This window comes from Pantherophis guttatus, chromosome 2, assembly GCF_059756535.1.
Source record: "Pantherophis guttatus breed Tessera chromosome 2, ASM5975653v1, whole genome shotgun sequence".
Taxonomy (NCBI): domain Eukaryota; kingdom Metazoa; phylum Chordata; class Lepidosauria; order Squamata; family Colubridae; genus Pantherophis; species Pantherophis guttatus.
In genome coordinates this window covers 146741344-146756025 of record NC_142064.1, presented here as the reverse complement: position 1 = coordinate 146756025, position 14682 = coordinate 146741344, and the positions used below count along the sequence as shown (strand labels likewise).

At 39.8% G+C, this 14682-nt stretch overlaps 1 protein-coding gene across 5 annotated transcripts in view; it reads left to right on the top strand.

The window, feature by feature from the left end:
- Nucleotides 1-14682, top strand: part of PMEL (premelanosome protein) — a 32374-nt gene that overhangs the window by 5150 nt on the left and 12542 nt on the right. For 3 of the 5 annotated variants that reach the window (XR_015732841.1, XR_015732840.1, XM_034412588.2), the window contains exons 1-7: nucleotides 3118-3289; nucleotides 7783-7911; nucleotides 8550-8696; nucleotides 8816-8953; nucleotides 11610-11771; nucleotides 12175-12594; nucleotides 14040-14405. Coding sequence is in view for 3 of the 5 variants with exons in the window: in XM_034412588.2 (XP_034268479.2) it covers nucleotides 3127-3289; nucleotides 7783-7911; nucleotides 8550-8696; nucleotides 8816-8953; nucleotides 11610-11771; nucleotides 12175-12594; nucleotides 14040-14405 (1525 nt within the window). In the remaining 2 variants the exon portion in view is untranslated. Of the gene's footprint in view, nucleotides 1-3117; nucleotides 3290-7782; nucleotides 7912-8549; nucleotides 8697-8815; nucleotides 8954-11609; nucleotides 11772-12174; nucleotides 12595-14039; nucleotides 14406-14682 lie in introns of those variants that run through there. The other 2 variants (XM_087888771.1, XM_034412587.2) reach the window with 1 other exon arrangement.

Here is a 14682-nt window from a genome sequence, read left to right as displayed (position 1 = left end):
ATCATTAGCCACTTTAAACCCCTCCAATCCATACATGAAGCAGACTGACACCCACCATGAAGAGCTCGCACAGCCACAAACACGAAGCCAAACAACAACAACGCAGCTCACCAGCTCAAATCCCCCTGCAACTCAGACTAAGCTGAGCACAACCAAGCCCCCACCCAAACAGAACACACCCCCAGCCAATCAGAGCACAACCAACCCCCCATCCAATCAGAGCACAGCCAAGCCCCTAACCAATCAGAACACACCTCCACCCAATCAGAACACAGCCAAGTCCCCACCCAATCAGCTCACACCCCCACTAGCAGTTAAAAGGAAGAGACAGCTGAGATCTCACATTGCTCCTGGAAGCACGAAGCCGAGAACACCAGCCTGAAGATGACGAATGAGACTTCGTCGAAACGTCGCCAAGACACTTCCAATTTTACGTGGGAGAAGACCCGAATAACCAAAGACCTACATACAAACACCCGCGAAAACCTGAGAAAACATATATATATATATATATATATATATATATATATATATATATATATATATATATATATATATATTTTACAAAGGAGCAAATTGATACTAATTAGATATTGAAATTTGAAAGAACAAATCCTACTCCAGAAACTAAGCAGATATATACAGGCAATCCTATATGGGCTTGTTTATTATGTTTGTAAAACAAGATATTTTATAACGCTTTTATGCTTAAAAGGTACAGCAGTTTATGACTTCATATACTTAAAAGTACCTATACATCAAGAATTGCTCTGGATAGTGAGATGGGTGGCATGTAAATTTAATAATAAATACTCCTGTGTTCAGTATATATGCCTTTGTGTTTCCAAAGATAGTGAATCTGGAAGTATCATACTGTACTTCAGTGGTGAAATCCAAACTTTTTTGCTACAGGTTCTGTGGGCGTGGCTTGGTGGGTGTGGTGTGGCTTGGTGGGCGTGGCAGGGGAAGGATACTGCAAAATCCCCATTCCCTCCCCACTCCTGGGGGAAGGATATTGCAAAATCTACATTCCCACCCCACTCTGGGGCCAGCCAGAGGTGGTATTTGCCGGTTCTCTGAACTACTCAAAATTTCCACTACTGGTTGTCCAGAACCTGCTGGATTTCACCCCTGCTGTACTTGCTTTCACACATAATCATAAGAGGCAGGTGAGATTGACAGATAGTGTGAATGGCTGAAGAACAGCACTGAGTTTGAATGAAAGGCAGGAAATGCTGCGCGCGGAAAAAGGAGGCTTTTGAAGGTAAGTAGAACAGCGAGGGGAGGGAACAGCTGTGCCGTGCGATTTAAATTTGCTAGAAAGTGAATTTAAATCGCGCCGCACAACTGATCATCAGAAATAGCGGTTCACCCGAACTGGTGCGAACCGGTAGCATTTCACCCCTGGTTTAGGATCTATTGGCTCACCATCTGTTCTTTTTTAAATAACATCATTAAAATGTTCAATGAGTATAATTCAAACTAACCTGAAAGAAAAAGTGCAGAAAAAATAATCCCAGCAGTATATCTACAACATTGGAGGTTTTGATCTTTCATCACTCTTTGGGATTTAAAAAAAGTCTTCAAAGTTTTCATTAATCTATTTTGTAAATGTCATAAAGAAGCATCATCCATGATTTTTGTAGCAGCTGTTCCTTTTTCAATCCCTTTTCCAGTCCCTTTTCTTGATTTATCTTTTGTATTCCTAGTTCGGTAAATTCAATTTTGATGTCTTCCATGCCTTCAAACACTATAATGACTATGTCAAGTAAAGTTTTTAAAAAATCTTTCTCATCATCTTCTAAAAGTTTATCATTGAAATCTGTATCCTTTCTGAGATTATAAAACTATTAACATTTAGTCCATGTTAAAAAAAAAACTTTTTAAAGAAAAAATTTACCTATTTTAACACTTTTCTGCCTGGTCCTTGGCTTGCCTCTAGTGACCATTTGCAAACTTCACCAATCCTCAATTCCTAATATGGATTCTGTTTTAGTAATTTCCCACAAGCATACTAATTAATTACATACTTGTTTTACAAATCATACAACAAAAATAACTGATATGCCAAGTCTCTCTGGTTTCCCAATCCAATTAAAATTTTCTTAAACAAAAATCCTTTCTTTCCAGCTTTTTTGCCAATTTTATATTATTTACATTTTTGAATCTCCCTTTAATATTTTTTTAAATCCAAAGAAAATAAAACTCACCGGGTATCAAATTATGCTTGCTATTATGAAGATGTCTAATATTTATAATGTGGTTAAATTGAACAATTCCAAAAGTGATTAGCAAGTGAGTTTGATTGGCTTCATTTCCTAGATGTCTTTAGTCAGCCCTGGTTCACCATCATATTCTTATGAGCTTGATTTCTTAGAGTGATGAAAATCCAACATTGTGGCAACATCTAGCTGATGTTTGGTAACCCTAAAACTTTAACTAGGGTCAGGCCTGAATTATAGTTGGACAGGAGTGTCTTGGGAAATCGCAGGGCATTAGGCTAGATTAGGAAGGTGTTTTTTTTTAAGTATCCTGGAAAGAGACAATAGAAGATCACTTCTTTATTGTTATCAAAAACTCCTGGACAGACACATCTGTAATGTTGCTAGAGAATCAAGTTCAACTTGATGGGCTGAACTGGAAGTCTCTGCTTTTCTGTCAGTTACTTCTCTGCATTCTTTAGGTGCTTGATATAGTTTGCTTAAGCTCCATTGCCTTGCATCTGAACCTGGAGGTTCAAAGAAGTAACCAAGGTTACTTGGTTAAGAGGTTCAGAGAAGTAACCAAGACATGAGTGGGGTTTGTGCCCTATAATCTCACCCTGATGATGCCCTTTAATGAAGTTGCGTAACTAGTCATTTGGCGCTCTCTTGTTATCTCTCCCAACTTCCTCCTCTGCTGTGAAGCACCTCAGTGTTCAAGCATTGCCCAACCCCTTTACCCTGGCATTCCAGCAATGGGATTAAAAAAAGGGGGCCTCCTTATGTTGGCCACAATGCAAACTTGTGACCGGATCACACAGCCAATGTTCCCCCCTTCCCCCATCTCAATTATTAGAAAGAGGAGGGGGAAAGCCCCGTGCTGGAAAGAAAGCAATGTCTTCATGCTCCAAAGAGAGGTGGGTATATGCTAATGAGCTCCCTTTTTAATAGCGGGAAGGTCTTCCTTGCCTTCTTTTGCCATCAACTGTTCAAGAGACTACAAAGAACTCGAGATTTGAAGATGTCACGGATCTGGTTCCTATGGGCTGCTGTTTGGGCTCTCCTGGCTACTACCTCAGCTCAACGCAGTAAGTGGAACCCCATTTTCTCCTAGAGATCAGGTCTATTTCACCCACAAAAGTTTGCCCCACCATAAACTATCATCTTGTGTGCCATCTTATTTCCAAAGATTAGACTGAGCTACGCCTCAACTCTGCTGTCAGGTAACCCCTTGAGTAGTATCTATTAATTTCACTTATGTACAAGGTATGATCTTCTTAATATTCTCTGTGTTGGACTTGCTGTTCAAAAATATTCAGAGCTCAAGAGACTTAATAGCTGTTCTTTTACTGTGCTGTCATCAGCATCACAAGGTAAATTCAGGTATCTTAGCACGGGGATCAAAGGAACACAAATCCTTATGGTACAGTTAGGCCTTCAGAGGCATTTTATTATATATATATAAAGAATGTCTCTTATGCATAAACGCCTTAATTTTTTTTGCATGCATAATCTAGATGTCCATTGTTTTTCCTTTTTAACAAAAAATATTCTCAGGAAAATGTGATTGTAGAAGAAATTAAATTAGATGAAATAAGATTTGTTTTAAATAATATGTTATTATTTAACATATCTACAGTGCATCTACAGATCAAACTAGATTTGACTCCTTTCACAGGTGCTAATGTATGAATGGCAATGATAGATTTTGCAGAAGGAACAGTGAGCAAATACGACATGCAGTGAGGGGCAATGAATGGAGAATCCAAACCAATTCCTTGGGACATAGATTTAACCTAGAAAATAGTTTTAATTTAGAGGGCAACCTTGGAGGGAAAAAACTATTGGCATCAAAAGAAAGACTAATTTTCTCTAGTTATAATATTTGGATCAGTTCTAGAATATTCAAAATTCTTATAAAAATGGCTTTGGGGAGTAGTTTGCTTCTACTCAGCTCATTACAGTGTGAGAAAAATAATGATGCTTCTTTGCCACTCCAAAGCTGCATTGGAACTTTGGTTTAATTTGATAGTTGTTACGTACTCTCTCATGCACGCACACCCACAACTCTTGCAAAGCCAAACCTCGTGGTGATCTGGATTTTTGCTCACTAATCCTCTTTTGTTGGTGCTTGCGGTTTGGGGTATGGAATGTGTGTGCCTAATTTGCTAAAGTCTGATGGTGGAGAGTCTCACCCTGCTCAGTCCGATCTAATTCTTAGTCAACCTGATTGCGTTAAAGTGGGTGTGTGGGAGGAACCTCCATTTCAAATCTTAACAGCCGTTTAATGTTCAACTATTGGTTGTGGTTGTGTATCCTTTGTTCTTTGTGAGTACTCCCTTTCTTTCCTCAGGGAAGTTTCCAGACATGGGTCTTTCATAGCAACTTCACTAAGAATTGGCACAAGCTAGCATTTAGTGGACATGAGTCTGAGGAGGAGGAAAAGGGCCATAGTTTTGTATTATAACATCTATTTTACATGCAGCAAATCCCAAATTCAGTTCATTCCATAATATCCCCAAGTAAATATTTTTCTTTTTTTAATTTTCTAAGTGGCTTACTGTTGCTGTCTTCGAGGATATTTTTTTGACTTTCAAATCTAGTTTTTAGTCCTAAGATTTCCTGGTGATCTTGCATTCAAGTACTGCTCAAGTATAACTTTCCTTGCTTATCTCTCATGACCAAAGAAAATCGAACAGATGTTGCTGCCAGCTGAAACATCTTCAGAGAGATGGGCAAAAAATTCTTCATGAATCCTGGGAAGAATCTGCCTTCCCCGACCTGATACTTTCCAGATCTGATAAACCCTCAACCCCAATAATTCCCAGCCAGAACTGAAGTACAGCTCTTCTCAGCTGGTAGGGAAGATCAGTGTAGACACTGCTGAATGAAATGGCTGACTAGGTGTGAGGCAGCTTCTGGGATTGTTTTTGCAGTGACTTTCATTGCTTCCCTTTTTACCAGGACAAGTCAGGAGAGTTGAAAGGACAGTGGGAGTTTTGTTTTGTCTTGTTTTAAAGAGAAGTGTCTGTGTAACTAATGGTAAAATCCTGGAAAACCAACCCATCTTCTCACATTTAGCAAATGCTGGTTTTTTTTTTTTCTTTTCACATTGTAGTTTCCTATGTACGTTCTCTGCTTCTCACAAGTAGTTTGGAACACCCTTCTCTAGGCTGTCTCTCCCCACTGCCTGTGATGTGGCTAAGTACTCAAGACTTTCTTTTATTCTGCTGTAGGTGCAGACAGCATGTGACAGATCAGCCCACCCCAGTGCTGGGGGGCTCATATCACATGGATCTTGGCGGCCTCTATTCAAGCTCTTTCATGTGACTCTCAGCTGAGGCAGGCCTGTATAGCCGCTGTGTAGTAAGGAGGGTCAGCCACTACAGGTCTAAAGCTTGCCTAACCCCATCTCTGTCCCCCTTCCTCCTTCCAATAGAGACTGATTCATACAACCACAGGGGCAAGAACAGCTTCCTTTAGGTGATATGTCTATATGGAGATTCTCAGTCATCCAGGTCATGGTTGTCCCAAAGGTGCTTTTTTCAAGAGGCAATTGGACTTTCTTCGTTTTTCTTTGAAGATGTTTCACTTCTCATCCAAGAAGCTTCTTTAGCTCTGACTGGATGGATCCATTCCCCACCATCCAGCCAGAGCTGAAGAAGCTTCTTGGATGAGGCAGCGAAATGTCTTCAAAGAAAAAGAAAGAAAGTCCAGTTGCCTCTTAAAAAAACACCTTTGGGACATTAAGGTGATACGGGTATGGCACTATACAGCTCTCAAGCCTTGGATGCTGCCCCAGAAGCCTTCCGAAAATTGCCTTCAAATTATAATGTGTAACGTTATTTTTTATTTATTTATCAAATTTTGGTACCACCCATCTCACTCTCAGAGTTACAGAAGAAGGAGGCTATTTACACTTAGGAGATTTAAATGTATTAAAATTAATATCAATTAAACAGATACTATTGCTGTTCTGGCCTACTGGAGGATATTCCTTGGCCAAACTATTCAAAAGCCAACTAGGTTTGCTTGTGCTACCTTCGCTGCCGCTGTTATTTTTTAAATAATAACTTCGTTAAGTTTTTACATTAAAATACTGACTAACATAAAAGGGAAAGGGAATGACAAAACAATAAAGTGAGAAAAACATACTTCAAACAAATACTGGTATAACAAAAGTGACCTCCGACTTTCTTATAGTACAGGGGTATTAACAATACAGCGATCTTAATTTAAAGAGAAAACACCATATATTATACCTTAAAATACTCATAGTCTATATACTAAAAGCCAGTAGTCATTAAATGTCCATCTCTTAATTTCATATAGATGATAGTAAGTTATCAAATATAAATAACCTTGTATTTAAAAAGCTGCAATATTTCTTTAGTCAAGTCCGTTCTCATTGTCAGAATCCAAAATCAAAAGCTGACTTTTTTCTTTATCTTGTAAGAAATCTATCAAAGGCCTCCGGGTTGCATGAAATTTAATTGAATTATTAAAGTCTCAGAGCAAAGCAGTCAATTTTTTTGCCATCCCAGCTAGCTCTATTAACCCCTCTATGCCGATGTTCAAGATAAGAGACCTTTGGTCCTATTGTGTTACTTCCTGGTGCTATTTTACATCACTTTTCTTCTTTAAGTGAAAAATATGGAAAGCCGTAAAATAACCTGGCAAATATTACAGCTGAAGATCGGTCCATTGTGTCTTACACCATTCCTAAAATCCAGAGTATAGCATTCCAGAAAAGACTTCGCACACTTTGGGGAGAACCCAGCATATTCAAGGACATCTGAGCAGGCTCAGCATGAGATTGGGGGGTGGGGGGCACTCAAGATAGCCAGAAAGTAATTAATCAACAAGCAGAAAACACCAGAACATCCCTTTGCTGTCTATCCAGCTCAGAATTGTCTTTAATCAGACCATAAAATATATATTTTGTTCAACTATAATCCATTTATGTAAACATACAAATTCATTCACTTATTCAGAGGCAGGCTTTGGCAGAATCAAAGTAATATATGGTTGTTATACATCCAGCAATGAAAGATAAAAGTGACTTTTATAGTGATAATGTTATTATACCATGGCTCCTAACTTTATCTCTGACATAGTAGAAACTATGTGGCGGTAAAAAGACTAAAAAGCTGTAGTATCTCTGGGAGACAAGGGCTGGCAAAAAAATTCAAGAGGACCTATCAGGTACAAAGGATCAGAAGGTTTATTGCTTAAGCTAATACATGAGAATCTAGTCAACTAAAATTCAGTACTAAATTGACACCAAATAAAGGTCAATGGAATTCAAGAGGGATTAATTAGACTCTCTTTGGGAATGTAACGACTCTAGGCTGATGACTCATTTAACTCTACCCCCTACCCCAGCTTTGCCTATTCTTCTCTTACCAGGACCATTGCAATTATACATTTAAAGCCTGCCTCTTTTTCTATATGCTAGATGAGTATGTGTGTGTGTTTCAGCTGCATGGTTGTGTCTGCCCTCTGGACTTTTTTGACCAGTGCTGCGCCCCCCGCCCCCCCATGAATGCTCCCAGGATTACAGCAGATTTCTTTCTTCTAGGGTTCATTGGCCGGAACAACAGATGGGGGCAGAACGGGAGCCGGAGATACTCAGCTTACAAGACGTGGAACTCCAGTCTTTATCCTCGGTGGAGAGAAGGGGATCCCAGGCAGGGAAATTGCTGGCGAGGTATGAGATAAATTTGAAGCAAGGACAGTCGGACTGAATAACAAGGGGAAACAATCAGTTGAGGTTTCTAGGCCTCAGTGTTGGTGGTGAGAGTGACCATGGACTCTACTTGCAGTCCTTCTTCAAAAAGACTGTCAAAGGCTCATCCTTTGCGAGGGAGCATTTTCTGCCTGACCTAAGTTCCACTTAGCCATTAAAAACTGTTAGACAATATCTTTGCATTGGGATAGCAGTCTGTCACTTGGTGGAGCCCCAATCACAGACCTCCTTGTTGAGATGTACTGTGTCTTTTTTGCAGTTATCCTCTCCCTTTCTAAATGTGCTTCTGTGGGGTCCTTGAGAACAAACCCCACTTCCTTCCAGCATTGATGATGTTGCCTAGTTGGTTAATGCAACATCTGCAAAACAAAAACAAACAAACAAAATCCCCAACCAAGCTCAGAGAGCACCAAGGAGCCCACAATTCATCCCTGACCTACAAATATTCTCCTCTATTGAAATGTGTTTATGTTCTTTTCAGTTGTTATTGACGTACTTTTGGCAAGCCCGTGCCCTGTTTTATCCTCGATAGCAGAGATATGGAAGTGAAGTGCCAGCTATGGGATAGATCAGAAACTTTGGACACTTTTTTTTTCTAGGTGGCAATGTGACATTTGATATCGGCAACGATGCCCCGACTATAACAAGTGCCAAAGTCACATTCAGGATTGCTTTGCGCTTTCCCGGTAATCAAACTGTGCTGCCAGATGGACGGGTAGTATGGAGCCAGAACTGCATCATAAATGGTAAGACGCACACATTGAAATGGGATATTCCTGTAGGAAAGCTATGAATTCAACCGAGGCCTTTTGGAGACTTATTGGCCATTTCTTTTTTCAATTCTCCATCCCATTCTCTTTTTCAGGCACCCGTATGAGAAAAGGGGATCCTGTTTTCCCAGACCAGGAGGATGATGCTTCTGATTATGTGTTTCCTGATGGACAACCCTTCTCCCCAAGCGATCGCCGGCCTGGCAAATTTGTCTTTGTCTGGCAGACGTGGGGTAAGTTGCTGCTTGGACACTTAGGGGACTGCATTTCAGTCCTTTCCTTCTTCATTACAGGTAATCAGTAGTGGGTTGCTCCCGGTTCGCACCGGTTCAGAAGAACCGGTAGTAAAAATTTGTAGTAGTTCGGAGAACCGGTAATAACATTGGCTGGCCACACCCCCGAACCGGTCCCTGGACTGGTCGCCACTCGCTTACCCCGCCCACCTCATCAGAGGCTTTTTTTTTTTTTACTTTTAAAAGCATTTTTTCTACAACCTCTTCGGCTGAAAAAATGCTTTTAAAAGTAAAAAAAAAAGCCTCTGATGATCACGCAGCTCAACTGGGATTGTCAGAGGCTTTTAAAAGAATTTTTTCTACAACCTCTTTGGCCAAAGAGGTTGTAGAAAAAAAAATGCCTTTAAAAGCCTCTGACGATCCCAGCTGAGTTGTCTGATCGTCAGAGACTTTTAAAAGCATTTTTTTCTACAACCTCTTAAGGTTGTAGAAAAAATGCTTTTAAAAGTTAAAAAAAAAAAAAGTTGGCCATGCTCACCCAGTCACACTATCCCCCCCACCAAGCCACGTCTACAAAATAAGCCACGCCCGCAGAACCGGTAGTAAAAAATTTTAGAACCCACCCCTGCAGGTAATCCTTGATTTTTGACCACAATTGAGCCCCAAAATTTTGTTCCTAAACACGTTAAGTGAGTTTTGCCCCATTTTACGACCTTTCTTGCCACATTTGTTAAGTGACTCACTGCGGTTGTTAAGTTAGTAACACAGAAGTTAAGTAAATCGGTCTTCCATTTTGACTTTGTTTCTCAGAAAATCGCAAAAAGTGATCACGTGACCCTGGGATGCTGCAGCCATGATATACTATATGAGTCAGTTGCCAAGTGTCTGAATTTTGATCGTGTGACCATGGGGATGTTGTCACAGTCATGTGAACAATTATCTTAGGTCACATTTTTTTAGTGCTTTTATAACTTTGGACAGTGGTTATAAGTTGAGGACTTACCTATACTCCAGCCTAGCAACTTATAAAGTGTCTGAATCCATACATTGCACTAAACCATAAGGTGGTTTGTGCATGACTCATTATAAACGTTTGTTTATATTTCTTCAAAATATTTTTATACTGCCTGTCCTGCTAATGATATTCGGGTGGGGAACATCAACAGTATACATGAGCGGAAATAAGAGTAGGCAAATAAAAAAGCAAAATAAAATAGTGATTTGTATTTAATCATGTAAAAGGTATGAACGCACAATGGTGAGTCCTCAAACAGTACCATCATGAAATGGCATATGCCACAAACTGAACATGTTTCAGGACATGTATAAAACTGAAACAAACGGGCACATAATAAGGAAAAAGTGTTCCACAGCAGTAAAGGGATCTTCCTAGTTGACATAAAAAGAAAATCCACCGGATGTAGCACAATTAGGAAGGTCTTCACTGTGACTGGGAAGATTTAACTGTGAGAGTATGCCTCATTGTGTTGGACAGCACATAAATAGAGCGAGCTGCTATAGAAAATGATTTTCCTTAAAACTTTTTTGAATACTTCAAAAAATAAATGTTTTACTTTTAAAAAAAAGCATACAGAGAAAAATAACCTCCCTGTGAAGATTACTTCCTAATTACAGGTAGTCATGTTTAGCGACTGCCTCAGATAAGAACCATTCGCAAATAAAACAATATTTTTTAAAAAATAATTCTGAAATTAAGATCTGGTCAGTTTCAGGCAACTACCACTGGAGGGTTGGAATCAACTAATTAAGGTCACAGATGAGCTTGTTAACCTGCAGTTAGCACTTTTCAGGAAAGTGGTGTTATGTGGAGAAAAGCAGCTGAGGAAGAAATAAGTTGTTTAAGTAATCTCTCTGCTATGTCAGAGGGCAAAAAAAGAGAAAAAAATAGATTGCCATAGAAGAGAATTTTATCGGAGTGAAAAGCAGCAACTAGTGACTTTTGCAGCAACTCTCTCTCTCTCTCTCACACACACACACACCCCTCACTCACTCACTCACTTAGTGATCATTTCACTTAACGACCAAGTGATCAAAACCAATTGCAATCATTAAATGGCGATCATCTGTATTTGCACGATTTAGCTTTAAGATATGAATTTCATTACAAAATCAGTATGATTAGAATTGTTTCTTTTCTGAGCAGCTTGTAGATGATAGATAAATGATAGATAGATAGATAGATAGATAGATAGATAGATAGATAGATAGATAGATAGATAATCAGCAGATGGCTTTTAGAGGCTAATACAAAAAATATTCTGGTAAAGTACTGTTAGTACTGCACTTGAAAACACAAGATCCCTGCTAGAAAACATATTTGATAAGTACCTAATCTATGGGGACTCTTAAGTGTCTTACTGCATTAATTTACATTCCTATTTTATTTCTTATTCTCAACTGAAAAAGGGACTTATTATTACCAAGCTTTAACTACTTCTCCAGGCTTCTCAAATAAAAAGATGGTCAATGGACATGCAGGTTGGGAATTGAAGGAGCTGGTGCCATATCTGGAAAGCATCCACTTCTGATCTAAATTACACCAGGAGGAAGGACAGTTTCTTTTCTCAATTTAGGAAGTATTATGCCTACTATTTTCAACCCTGGCGTTTCTCCCATATTCTTTTTCCCCCTACAGGGCAATACTGGCAAGTGGTAGATGGTCCCACCTCCTCATTGACCATTGAAACAGCTGATATTGCTTTAGGCTCCTATACCATGAATGTGGCAGTCTATCATTACCGGGGACGTGAGAAATTCATCCCTATTGGTGGTACCTCATCTCAGTTCAGCATCACGGGTAAATATTAATGGACTCGGCTGGGTGCTTGATAAATCTAGGGATTATGTGACATTGTCTCCTGCCTTCTGCACTTAGCCATCTAAAAGATATCCAAGGGTTCCATAATAAAAGCTAGAAAGGCTAGGTTGCTTTGTACACTAATCCCAGCTATCTTTTGATTAACGAAAAGAAACTGTCTTAACAAGACAGTTAATTGTGGAGTAAGCAAATTGGATTCCTGAGAGGAATGGAGCAAATTTGTTTTAGAAAAGCTGCCACACTGATGATGTTACCTTGTTTGATAGTGAAACATCTGCAAGAAAACAACCAAGCTCGGAGAGCACCAAGAACCCCACACATTGCTGATTCTCTCCAAATTAAGTTTCCATGCCCACTGTTGATTTTCTGCTTCCTTTCCCAGACCAGATCCCATTCCAAGTGAACATTGCACAACTTCTTGATACTGATGAGACAGATAATCGTTTTGTGCGAAACCGAGCCATCTCCTTTGCTGTGCAGCTCCATGACCCTAGTCAATACCTCCATGATGCCGACATCTCCTACTCCTGGGATTTTGGTGACCAGAGTGGGACCCTGATTTCTCGATCAACCATGGTCACTCACACCTACCTTTCTGCTGGTACCTTCAGCCCTCGCGTGGTGGTTCAGGCTGCCATTCCTGTGGCTTCATGTGGAGGCAGTACTTCAGAAGACCCATTCATCATGCCCACAACCCTCATGCCCACCACCGCTCCAAGTGGAACTACGGTTCAAGCTTCCAGTGTGTTTTCCACTATAAATAGCATCACTGGGGCAAGCACTGAAGAGGCTGTGACTTCTGGTAAGTATTCATCTGGTTAGCTGATTTTCGTCAAAATCCCATCTATTGTCAGATATTTCAAAAACAGGTTCTCTACCAAGACTAAATGTACTTTTCAAATAAATTTGGATATAGCTAATGAGTTGGCATAATTCATTTTATGTCTAGAATGAATGTTCAGGTCCAGGGTAGAAATGTTAAGAGCTTTTAACAGAAAGTGGAACAACAACATTGTACTACAGCAGTAGAAAATTGAACAATGTTTTTCAACCTCTTCTAGAAAAAAATGGGATATGAAGGGGTCCCCTGTTGATTAGCTAAATTGTCCATCTTTTCTAATCTTCAAAACCATTAAAGGCCTTTTTTTATATGATGTAATCTCACTCTCACTTCACACCTGGAGATGAGTCCAAACAAGAATGAAGAAGTTGAGGGAATGCTTGTTTGTTATTGGTGTCTTTGTTTTGCTGCCCATCTCACTAACAAGTGCCTCTGGGCAGTTTATAATGTCCTAAATAGAAGAATAAAACAATTAGAAGGTTAAAATGTTTTTTTTTTTAAGTTGGGCATTAACAGTTAAAACATTAACAACAAACAGGATAAAAAGGACCAATAGATAAATGGGGTGGAGGTAGGATTCCTTAGAATCCTTTTCAAGGGCAGCTGAGATTTGGGGAAGCTTCTTAAAGTAAATAAGAAAACCTGGAAACACCAAATGTTCCTGAGGTGAAAAAGAGTTCAGTTTTTATTCTGCTCCTAAATTTTTTCCAAATTTGGATAATTTCTCATTTTGATCACACTAGAACACTATTCAGGCATTTTTATAACAAGAATGTCAGGACCTGAAGCATTTATATCAGGGGTGTCCAACCTTGGCAACTTTAAGACCTATGGACTTCAACTCCCAGAATTCCCTAGACAGCCATGTTTAGTTGAAGTCCACAAGTCTTAAAGTTGCCAAGGTTGGACACCCTGATCTATATTCTGGTTTTAAAATCTTGAATCCACAAAAGTGCTTCTGAATTTTTTTTGAGTATATATATTTTTCCAGGCAAAAACTATCCTTGATGCTCCATATTCTGGGTGGCACTCATATTCCTTGTTAGCCTTTGCTGACCTATCTGTATTGGATTCCCATGGGCCTGCATAAATCACAGCCTGATAGATCTTGAGAACGTCCATTTGGGAAAGCTTATTCCAGGTTCATGAAGCAATCCTATTGCCAAGGTTATTCCATCAACAACCAGCCTATGCTAAATTGAACGGGGAGATTTATATAAAATAATAAAATGCAGGGTTCACGCCAGACCTTAATGGAACATGTTATGAATTATAGCAGAAGAATTGGGTCTTCCAGTACAGTCTTTTAGTAGGTTGCAACTGTCCTATAGAAATTACGTTTAGTACCTTTCCCGCGTAACCTCTCATTCTGTTTCTTCTAACCCATCTATCTTTTGCATCTTTAGTCCCGGCTTCTGTGACTTCAGTCCTTTCCACTGTACCACCAGCAGTAACTGAAGAGGCAACATCTGTAGCCACAGTTCCTGCTGCAAACATCAGTGCTGGGCCTGAAGAAACAGATTTAGCGGCTGCTTCTATGGAACCTGCAGTTGTTGCATCATCTGATGCAACTGAAGACAGTGCAGGCACTGAGGGTGTGACTATTGCCATGTCTGCATCTCTCCCAAATACCATGGCATCTACAGCAGCATCTGAATCTCCACCAGGCTCTGTCGCTCCAGGTTCTTCATCTACAATAGCACCTGAGAATGATCAAGGGACACCAGAACCCACTGTTTTGTCTCCCGTTGCATCTACAACTATCCTTTCAGGTATCCTTCAACAACACTTTTTATCATAGCTAGTGTCTCTGGCAGCAGGTAGGCCTGGCAAGAGATTCCTTGTGCCTCTGAGAATAGCCTGCTGTTTTTGGCTGTGCTGTCTATCTTTATCTGCATGTGAAGGGCAGAGTTACAGAACAGAGAAAGAATCCCACTTGGGGCTCATCATAGGAAGTTTTAGAAGCCAAGAATGGAAAATTATTTGTAGAGAAAAGTATGGGGTGAATGATCTAAATCAATTTGGGGAACAGTAGACCATCTGAAGCTT